At 42.2% G+C, this 11,167-nt stretch overlaps 1 protein-coding gene across 1 annotated transcript; it reads left to right on the forward strand.

Annotated features, from left to right (window-relative positions):
* Positions 1-223: 223 nt before the first annotated feature.
* On the forward strand, positions 224-10,912 carry LOC111148009 (mitochondrial ribosomal protein L35). The gene is made up of 4 exons (XM_022504344.1): positions 224-369; positions 5,795-5,984; positions 6,638-6,782; positions 10,637-10,912. Exons 1-4 carry the CDS (start codon positions 327-329, stop codon positions 10,823-10,825), a joined length of 567 nt encoding a protein of 188 aa, XP_022360052.1. The 5' UTR covers positions 224-326; the 3' UTR covers positions 10,826-10,912.
* Positions 10,913-11,167: the final 255 nt, after the last annotated feature.

An 11,167-nucleotide genomic window follows, 5' to 3' on the forward strand; every position in this document is an offset into this window, starting at 1 on the left:
TAAGTTGTTTTCTCAAATTTAATAAAATGAGCGAAAAGAAATTGTGTTTCAAATTGTGTACTTTAAATAGATCTGTCAATCAAATGCTCGTTAAAAATTCAAGAGCCTACTATATGCCAGACACTCTTCATAGGCACTTGTTTTGGAGCGGTGGAGAATAGCCTGGTATGGAGAAGACATTCAATAAAGGTTGCCTTGACCGTTCCTTTATTCTTTTTTTTTTTTTTTTCCTCCTTCTTCGACTCCACCCAAATTTCTTTTTCTTAATTCCCCTTTGCCCTGGAACTTTTAGAACCAATCCGGCTGCCGTAGGGCGGGGCTACAAGATGGCGGTCCCCGGTTTTGCTCGTGCTGTGAGGGCGGCGTCAGGTTAGTGGAAAACGCGGTGTTCGATTTATCTCCTCACAGGAGGCGGGACTGGTGCAGGGTGGAATAGGCGTTTAAGCGTAGACTTTAACAGGAAAAAAAAAAAAAAAAAAGGCCAGAGGATTGTTCCGAATTTTATCTGGGACTGCCTGTGTTCGGCCGGTTGCATCGGAGGTTCCGGACACTCTTGGGCCCTGGCGGACCTGGGTGTCCTCGGGTTTCCGCTTCCTTACCGGCTCCTGGCCGTTCCGCCTTACCTAGAAAACAGACTAAAAGGACTGGGGCAGAGGAGGTGTGCGGAAGGAGACAGAAAAGTTCCTGGTAACCTCATTTAGAGGCTAGAACTCGCCACTCATGACACTTGGCCTTGAAAAAGTAATTTCTCTGAATCTCAGATTCTACAGCTCTAAAATGAGGATGACACTGTCTACCTGAGGACTAAATGAGCTCATGCATGTAAAGTGCCCTGCATAGTGTCTGGCACACAGCAAGCTTGTATGTAGGAGGTTCACACAATGTGCAGGAAATGTGGCGGGTTTTTTGCTCACTCAGTCCCCCGCACAGAGGCAGTCAAGGATTTCTCTACCGAGAGAGATGACAGGAGTGAAGGCAATTAAATTGTTGATTTCGCTCTAAGGACTTCTGCAAAAATATTATTTAAATATGATAAGATTATCGGTAAATTACATATACACAAAATAAATTAGGATAAAATTCTGTGTAAGAATAGAAATAAAGAAAAAAGCTACAATATAAAATTTCCAACTGTTACGGAGGAAACATGTTTATGGGGGTATTTTTTAATTGTGAAAATAACATACAAAGAAAAATGTATGTAACATACATGAATGGTTTAACTCTAAAGAAAACACCTGTGTAACACCGAAGGCAGGACAGAGAACACTACCGGGAACCGCTTCTCCTAATCCAAATTCTCTCTTTCTGGGACGCCTGGGTGGCTCAGTTGGTTAAGCGGCTCCCTTTGGCTCAGGTCATGATCCCAGCGTTCTGGAATCAAGTCCAATCTCGGGCTCCTTTCAAGCCTTCTTCTCCCTCTGCCTGCTACTCCCCCTGCCTGTGCTCTCACTCTCTCTTTCTGACAAATAAATACAATAAAAGTCTTTTTAAAAAATCCCTCTTTCTGCTAAATATAAACAGCAGCCTCATTTCATTGTTAACTTGTCTTTTTTTCTGTAATAGTTTTAACATCTATATAGGCATCTCTAAGTAATATGTTGTTTAGTTTTGCCTGTTTTTGTACTTTACATGAATGGAATCACACAGTATGTACTCTTGTGCCTTTTACTTTGTGAAATTAGTTCATTTTGGGTGTAGCTGTAGTGCTTTCTTGTTCTATATAATAGTCTCTTATTCGATCACCCCACAATTCTCCGTTTGGGGATTGCTGGGCATTTGAGTGTTTTCACTTTGGGGCAGTTAGGTCCAAAGCTGATATTCCTTGTGTCCTGGCACGAGTGCAAGAGTTTCTCTACAGTGTGCTAGTGTGTATACTTATAAAACTGGCTGTGGAATTGCTGAATTAGAATATGTATATATATTCAGCATTGCCTGATACTGTGAAAGTGATGTGCTTCTTTAAAGTCACCTCAGTGGCACCTGGGTGGCTCAGTCAGTCAAACATCAGACTTGATTTCAGCCTAGGACATGATCTCAGGGTCATGGGATTGAGCCCCGAGTGGGGCTCCACACTCAGTGGGGAGTCTGCTTGAGATTTTCTCCCTTTCCCTCTCTAAGATAAATAAATGTTTAAAAAAAAGATAGGGGTGCCTGGGTGGCTCAGTCAGTTAAGCATCTGATTCTTGATTAGCTCAAGTCATGATCTTAGGGTTGTGGTATTGAGCCCTATAATTTTTCAGAATGCTTTTAGAGGGTAAGGGATCAAAACTTGAAGACCACTACTTTCGACAGTCATACTCACTTCCTTCCCCGATCCCCATTGTTTTGATTCCTGCCACACAGAGCTGTTTGTAATTCCCCAAACATACTTTCCCATTTTTTGACTCTTCACTAGTACACTCCTTGTTCCCTCTTCCTCCTCTTATTCCTTCAAAACTCTGGTTTTGCTGTCACTCTCTTTGTTACAATACCTGTGTTCTCCATATAAGAATGTGTTCAGAGAAAGCCAGTGTGTATTAAAATGACCGAACAGAGCAGAAAACTGAAGGAACAGTTCATTACTGCCCTTGATTTGTGTGCTACCCTTTTGTCAATACATTTTGAGTTAGGCTGTGTTCAGCTTTTACAAGCTAAAACATAGGGCTGGTCCACCTGAGGGTATGGTGGATAAGGCCCTCAAGTTATTTTCCCAGAAACTGCTATCAAGCAAGATTCATCTTTCCTTCATTTTTTTCTAACCTCAGTGTATTTATCCTGGACTTTGTCTTATTAATTTTGATCCGTTTTACCAAGATCACTCTGAGTCTATAGTCTTTGGATTTTGCTTTTATACAGATTTGACAAATATGCTGTATGCAGCTTCAGGACCTTCATAAAAATTAAGGAAAATATAATCAGTTAGGGAGCCAGGAAGAGACTTTGATCAGAACAGCAATCATCTAACTTGGGGCTAGTTTCTAGTCAGCTTGGAATTTACCTAACTATACTATTATCCTGCCCACATTTATTTCTTTAGAATATAAAGAAACCTTTTCACATGCCTTCCTAAAATCAGGATACACTGTGTCTAGACATTCCCATGATTTCCCAGGCTAGTGACTACATCAAAAAATGGAATGAAGTTCTTTTTTTTTTTTTTTTAAAGATTTTATTTATTTATTTGACAGACAGAGATCTCAAGTAGGCAGAGAGGCAGGCAGAGAGAGAGGAGGAAGTAGGCTCCCTGCCAAGCAGTGACTCCCATGCGGGGCTCAATTCCAGGACCCTGGGATCATGACCTGAGCTGAAGGCAGAGGCTTTAACCCACTGAGCCACCCAGGCGCCCCAGAATGAAGTTCTTTTTAAGGAACAATCACTCCCAGGTGACAATATAGTTTTTTTTTTTTTTTTTTTTTGGTATGCACTTCCTGTTTATCCATTCTCTCTTTTTTTTTCTTCCTATAAATGAGCCTGTAATTTACCCATTTATATGTTCTAGACTCTTATCTGCTCTTTTCCTTCAGGAGAGGTTTCTAAGAATTTCTGAGAGGTTTGTTTTGTTTTGTTTTAACCAAGAGACCAAGTTCTGAGGACCTTGTGAAACTGATACATTTTCTTGTCTACTGTCCTCCTCTTCAATTCACTTAATCTTCCAAAGATTATCTCTTAGTTTGTACTCATATCTACAAATATTTACAGTTCTTTGAAATACAAGTTATTTATATCTGGAGACTTGAATGACTGGTAGTAGAGAATTTCACTTCCAAGCTCCCAGAGGGGCTCTCTCAACAGTCTCCTGAATCTTGGATTTAAACTCACTCATTAATGTTTATATTACCCTTTCTAGTTTGAAAATTGTTACCTTTGACAGAGCACAAAAAAAATATGGTGGGATGCCTGGATGGCTCAGTCAGCTGAGCAGCTGCCTTCGGCTCAGGTCATGATCCCAGAGTGGAGTCCCTCCTCAGTGGGGAGTCGTCTTCTCCCTCTGACCTGCCCCCATCTTGTTCTCTCTCTCTCTCTCAAATAAAATCTTAAAAAAGAAAAAGCTGTGGGTGCCTCGGTGGCTCAGATGGTTAAGCATCTGCCTTCGGCTTGGGTCATGATCCCATGGTTCTGGGATCGAGTCCCGCATCAGACTCCCTGCTCGGTGGGGAGCCTGCTACTCCCTCTCCCTTTACTGTTTCCCCTGCTTGTACTCTTTACTCTCTCTCTCTCTCTCTCTCAAATAAATAAATAAAATCTAAAAAAAAAAAAAAAAGAGGGAGAGAGAGAAAGCTAGAATTTGAAGCTTCAGCTCCTAAAACAAAACAAAACAAAAACAAAATATAGGGGTGCCTGGGTGGCTCATTTGGTTAAGCAACTGCCTTCAGCTCAGGTCATGATCCTGCAGTTCCAGGATCAAGTCCCACATCAGACTCCCTGCTCCGTGGGGAGTCTGCTTCTCCCTCTGACCTTCTCCCCTCTCATGCTCTCTCTCATGCTCTCTCAAATAAATAAATAAAATTAAAAAAACAAAATATGGGTTTTAAGGATTCATGCTTTCTCCTGTCATCTGTTAACATGCCATTTTTGCTAAGCATTTCTCTGCTCTTTACTATCTATTAGCATTCATTAAATGATTTCTCTGTGCCAAGTGCTCTTCCTAGCGCTTTTCATGTTTTCTCTCATTTAATTCTTATCACCTCCCCATGACTAACCCTATTTAAATTTGGGGAAACTGGGGCATAGAAGGGCTAAATAATTTGCCCATGGTCTCAGAGTTAGTGAGTAGACAGTCCGACTCAAACACCAGCACTCCAGTCCCACATTACGCTGCCCCTTGTTTGTTACATGAAATCAGTGCAATGGACAATAAGGCAACAGTTCTAAGCCCTGGCTGTACTGCAGTCTCAGTGATGGAACTTTTAATTTTTTTTGAAGCAACTATTGAGGTATAATTTACATACCATAAAATTACCTGTTTTATGGGTACAGTTTGATGATTTTTAGTAAATCCAGTTTGGGGGCATTTCCATCATCCTGTGGTGCTTCCTCAGTGCACATTCTTGAGTCCCACCGAAGACTCAGAATCTGAGTCGAGGCAGTGCCCTGTGAGTGATTCTGCTTTGTAGCCCTGGACTCTTACTTTGGCACTAATGCGAAGAATCGGTGAGGAGGGATGCCTTTGGTCTACGCACCTAGGTCCCCCCACCCCATGAGGTGCCTCTGAGCCGCACCCAGGCATTGCCATACTGTCAGGTGAGCAGTGCTCAGCCTTTGGCAGGTCCAGTCCCCGCTCTGGGCGTGTATTTGTTTCAGCCCCCCTTGCATTTGTGGGTGTTGTTCATCCTATCTGGACTCTCTACCTTCTCCTCTTGTGGCCTGTTCATCTTCTGGAGGAGAGCTCAAGGACCTCTTTTGTTTTCTTTATGACTCCTCTTGCCACTCCGTTGCCTCTGCAGGGAATGGCCAAGCTTTCTCGTCTCTGCCTTGCTGTTGCACTATGTGCTAGGGAGCCCTGGCTCATCAGAGGGTAAGATCTGGCAGATGGGACTTACTGTAACAACTGTTTCGGTCCCTACTGTTGGAACACAGAGCTAGGATGCATCAGAGTGGATTGTGGTGATGGTCGCACAACTTTCTAAATTTATTAAAAAGCACTGAATTACACAAATGGGTAATTTTGTGGTATGTAAGTTATACCTCAGTAAAGTTGGTAAAAAGCTCCATGGGGAGCCTGATACTCACCTTGTTTCGACACGTTCGTTTTAAATATCTGGATGCGTATGTTGGAGTATTGTATTAAACAAGTATGCTTCTCTCTTTACAGGAGTCTTACGGCCCCTGAACATTTTGGTGTCTTCAGCCTATCAAAACTATGTCAGGAATGCCTGTCTCAGTTCTGCACTGTCCGCCCGACATTTTCGTTCTCTTTCAATGCCAACTGTTTCCTCTGCTCCTGGACTTAGCACATGTGTCAGAAACCTGACATGTGGGCATACTCCAGCAATCCTCAACAGGTAGGGTGTATTTCAGTAAACAGGATGCTTAGACACAAATTGTAAAATGTTCCTGCCTGCAAAGACATCTTAGAAGCAGATGGTACTCTCGGCCTACCTGCAGTTTATTATGTAGACTTTGCCTGCTGGGGTAGGAGAATATGATGGATAGCCCCATATGCCTATGTGCCAGCAGCAGGGACTACCCTACAGAGCACACTTTCCATGTTCTAGGTGTGGTTTCCTGGATGGAAGCTCTCAGCCACTGCGGAGGGTGAACAAGACGCTCAGCATGCAAGGCTGGTATTCATTTCATTGACAGATACTTAGTTAAGGACTCCTGGGTGCCCAGTTCTTGGCAGAAAGTATACAGAGCTAAACTGAAGTCCTCAAAGGCTTGATAACCTAGTGGGCAGATAAGAAATCAGGTGATTAAAATAGATAGGATAAATTCTCTCATAGGGATTGAGGGGCTACTTGATGCAAGGCTTACAAGTTGGTGATTGTGGCTATTCTTACTTACGCTTAGTGTCATGGGTCATTGAAAGTAAAAATGTATATTAAAGTCGGCTTTGTTCCAGCGGAACTCCACTTATTTCAAAGTATGGAAATAGCCTTTATCCTCTAATGAGTCTTATCGCTGAGTTAACATTTTTTTTTTTACTATATTTTAGAGTGGCCCCCTTGCTTCCAAATGTCCTGAAGCCACCAGTCAGAACGGTGACGTACTTCAGCTCCCGGAAGGGGAAAAGAAAGACTGTGAAAGCTGTCATCTATAGGTTTCTTCGACTTCATTCCGGCCTGTGGGTGAGGAGGAAGGTGAGTCTTCACACTGTCATTTGATTGAAAAAGCAGTGGGAGCGCCTATTCTTTGACGTCTCTTCCTCCCATTTGCCAGTAGCTCTTACAGTGCTGTGCTTAAGTACCAGTTTGGCAGGCATCCCCAGTGTAAATGAATTCGTAAAACACGGTGTCACTCACAGTGGTAAATCCCCTCACTGCAGGACGTGTTCATCTCGGGTCTTTTACATGCTGGCCTAGCTGACGATCACAGGAAGCCACGTGACAGCCGCCACGTGTGCCCGCCTGTGGGGAGGCACTCTCTAAGCCTAGAGTGTTGCAGCAGCAGAGTTGCCTTCAGCAGGGACTTTGTGGTGTGGCTTAGATTGGGGGCTGATGGGCTCTTCCACCTACTTTGGATTGGATTCTCTTGCCTCTTCCAGTCGGCAAACGGGAGAAGATTAGGCACAAACAAGTCAGCTGCAAGAGATTGGGAGGGAGCAGGGGACAACAGTCAAAAAGACTGCTGCCCCGAGTAACTCCTCAGTCTCCTCAGTCTCACTTTTATTAGATAGAAACAATAGTCCACAGAAGAGTCGATGAAGGTCAAACGTTAGTCCTATGCCTTGTAGATAAACAAGGAGGGCAAAACATGTCTGTACAAGTAGTATAAAGTTTATAGTTGAACAAGCACATTCAAAGGATTTATCTAAGTAGCCACAGGTGCTGGGGGGGGCGGGGGAAGGGGAGATAAGGGAAAAATGAAGCAGGCAGTGTTCCACCCTGAGCGAGCAGGGCATCCCCAGCTGCTCAGCTTCAAGGCCGTATATCGTCCTCTCCCCTAGAGGCCTGTTGCCAGTATATGTTTTTCTTAAGGCTATATCTAAATGTGCTTAGTAACTAGTAAAATTTCCCAGGGGTCATATTTTAAGTAATACATTGTTCTGAGGGGCAGTTGCATTCTCTAGGTGGTTTAGTCTTTTTTTTTTTTTTTAAAGATTTTATTTATTTATTTGACAGAGAGATCACAAGTAGGCAGAGAGGCAGGCAGAGGGTGGGGGGCGGGGAGCAGGCTCCCCGCTGAGCAGAGAACCTGTGTGGGGCTCGATCCCAGGACTCCGAGATCATGACCTGGGCCGAAGGTAGGGGCTTAACCCACTGAGCCACCCAGGCGCCCCTAGGTGGTTTAGTCTTTATGACAGGGTATTAATCCCATGTACATTTCTTTAACTTCATGATTTTCTCTCTGTGTGTGTGATTGGGGTCCATATTGGACAGAACCCGAACACTTACTCTGGCCTGGGATCACAGCCTCTAAGGGGCCCTCTGACAAATGATTACTGCTCTGTCCTCTCCCATAGCACGTCGTGAGCGTGCGTCTGGGCTTTTCCACTCCCATCTTTTATTCTCGGAAACAGAGTATCTGATTATTAGAAAGCAGCTGAAGACTAGAGTTTTGCAAAACCACCTTTGAGATTTGATAACTATTCAAATTCTAATTCCCTTTTACTACTCGGAAGCTAAATGATTTTTTAAAGATCAAAATTTGTTTCCCCATAAAAATAAAACACTTAATTGGTAGGACTTTCACTAGTTGAAAGACTGAAAGGATTATCTCCTATCTTATAAACAATCCTAAATTTAAGGTAAATATGTTGACTGGAACTCTTAGCTCATTCCTCCTTCGGAACAATACCGTGGTAGTTCATTTCCTACACTAATAAACAGAAGCTCATGTAATCCCTAAGTAGCTGAACTAAGTCATTCACTGAATAGTTCTGAATTTTGTGAATTTTGGACCGTTGAAAAATTTCTTCCCCCTTGTTATCATACTGATTATTTCCAGGTCTTCATCTGGCCTTAGATAAAATAAGCTGGGCGGGTTTTTTGTTTTTATTTTTTTTGCCTTCCTGTCTCCATCCCTTATTGGGCCCTGAAACCCTCATGTTATTAAAAAGGACCTGATGAGATTCTCCAGTCATAATGCCTAGTCCCCACTCAGGACCCAAAAGGTATTCTATATACAGAATGGCTTGCTTCATCAAAATGTAATATTAAGAGGAAAACAAAAAAGCTGGGTGGGTTAATTTATATTAATGTGTAGAAACTGAAAATACTTCCTGCAGCACAGTTTTATTCCTTCCCGTTTCTTTTTCTTTTTTTTTTTTTAAGATTTTATTTATTTATTTGACATACAGAGAGCACAAGTAGGCAGAGAGGCAGGCAGAGAGAGAGGAGGAAGCAGGCTCCCTGCTGAGCAGAGAGCCTCATGTGGGTCTCAATCCCAGGACCCCGGGATCACGACCTGAGCCGAAGGCAGAGGCTTTAACCCACTGAGCCACCCAGGCACCCCCCTCCTATTTCTGAACCTAGAGAGTGTCTAAAAAGCTTCAAGCATTTTCACAGTGGTTGCATTCCACAGAATAATGATCAGAGGTCACTAGTAGTAATAGGCAGGACAGCAACTAACCCTAACCCTAATCCTAACCTGTAAGTCAGAGATCCACAGGAACCCAGATTGGCTTGCAAGCTAGAAAATTATTACACAGATATGGGGATTTGGGTTTGAATCTTTCAATTTAAATTATAAGCAGGGAGTAGAAAAAAATCTAATCCCTAGCATTTTAAAACCAGAACTCTTTTTTTTTTTTTAAGATTTTATTTATTTATTTGACAGAGATCACAAGTAGGCAGAGAGGCAGGCAGAGAGAGGGGGGGAGGCAGGCTCCCTGCTGGGCAGAGAGCCCAATTTGGGGCTTGATCCCAGGACTCTGGGATCATGACCTGAGCCGAAGGCAGAGGCTCTAACCCACTGAGCGACCCAGGCACCCCAAAACCAGAACTCTTAAAGAACGTTTCCTTATTTCTGAGGGTAACTGTACCCAAGTTGCTGGTCAGAGTGATGACACCAAGACATGTCAGAAACCCAAGGTGCCTTCTCAGCCCAGGGCTGTGGTTTTTTGTTCAGTTAGTGTAGTGCCCTAGGGCGCCCTTGGCATGAAATGACACAGGGCTCTTAGCAATAGTTTGAGTTCTAGTCTCTCCTCCCCTATAACTTTCTGTGTGGTTTTTGCCACCTATTAACCTGGGTGGCACCTAAGATCTCTTCTAGTCTAAACAGACTATGGTTATAGATTTTATAGTCTATCTAATTTTTCTTCAGAAATTAATTTTTTTTCTTCCTTTTTAATTTAAAAATTAATTCTTCAAAATTAATGATGCTTGAATGGTGTATATGGCGGTTCTGGGTTAAACAGATGAGTTATCCATTCCTTCACCACTCCTTTGTATTCATTATTCCTTAATAAAGTACTTAGTACAGAAGTTGGCCCTCAGTGGAACAGAAGAAATGAAGCAGTATACTTGAGAACTGGGTTTTGTCAGCCTCTGTAATAGTTAGTCCCCTTAAATGAACATGAATGTTACCAACTAGCCAGGAATGCCCTTCTTCATCCTGCACATTTGGAAAAATCAGTGGGTAAGAACTCTTACTAGTTCTGTGACCTTGGCCTGCTACCGTTGACTTCTTTAATCGATGGTTGTTTCTCTTTAATTTGTAAAATGAGAATAATAGTATGTTGTAAAGTTAGTGATTGTAATTATTTATCATTGCTCTGTACTTCACCTACCACAAAGAGTCATTTGGCTTTATTTTCTGTGGTTCTAATTGAAATAATCTTTTATCAAAGTATTAAATTATTAATGTCTTTTTCAAACTGTATGTGCTTTCTGTATCTACCCCTCACTGAGAATCACATCTTTCTGAAAAACATACCAGCCCCAGTAAGTCTCATCTTTGTTCCCACTGAGCCTATAAACCATGAATAGTGAAGATACCTTTTGTTTCCTATATAACATCGTGTTTTGAATGTCTTTATAATATCATCTAACAGGCTGGTTATAAGAAAAAATTATGGAAAAAGACGGCTGCAAGAAAAAGGCGCTTGAGGGAATTTGTGTTCTGCAATAAAACCCAGAGTAAGCTTTTAGATAAAATGACAACGGCTTTCTGGAAGAGGCGAAACTGGTATGCTGATGATCCTTACCAGAAGTATCATGATCGGACAAACCTGAAGGTGTAGATCGAAAGTTTTATGACTGCCTACCTACTGAATATGTATCTTCACATATATGATGACTTTGCAAAATGGAATAAGTTCAAAACTTGATGTAAAATGTGCCATTTGGTATGGAAACACACAGCTCCAACATTAAACTTATTAAAGTTTTAACACTTAATGGATCAAACATTTTTGAATTTGTTCAAGGAAATAGAAGTTTAAAATTGTTGATTATTTTTAACAAATGGTAATGGCTTAACTGGTTCCTGTGAGGCTTAGTTAGGGCAGGCATCAGAAGACCATAAAGCTAACATGTGAGCTCCAGCACTGTGACATCATTCTAAGTATATATGCCTGGGAACT

The sequence above is a fragment of the Enhydra lutris genome, unplaced genomic scaffold (assembly GCF_002288905.1).
Source record: "Enhydra lutris kenyoni isolate GAN:26980312 unplaced genomic scaffold, ASM228890v2 scaffoldscaffold18, whole genome shotgun sequence".
In the NCBI taxonomy this organism is placed as follows: Eukaryota; Metazoa; Chordata; class Mammalia; order Carnivora; family Mustelidae; genus Enhydra; species Enhydra lutris.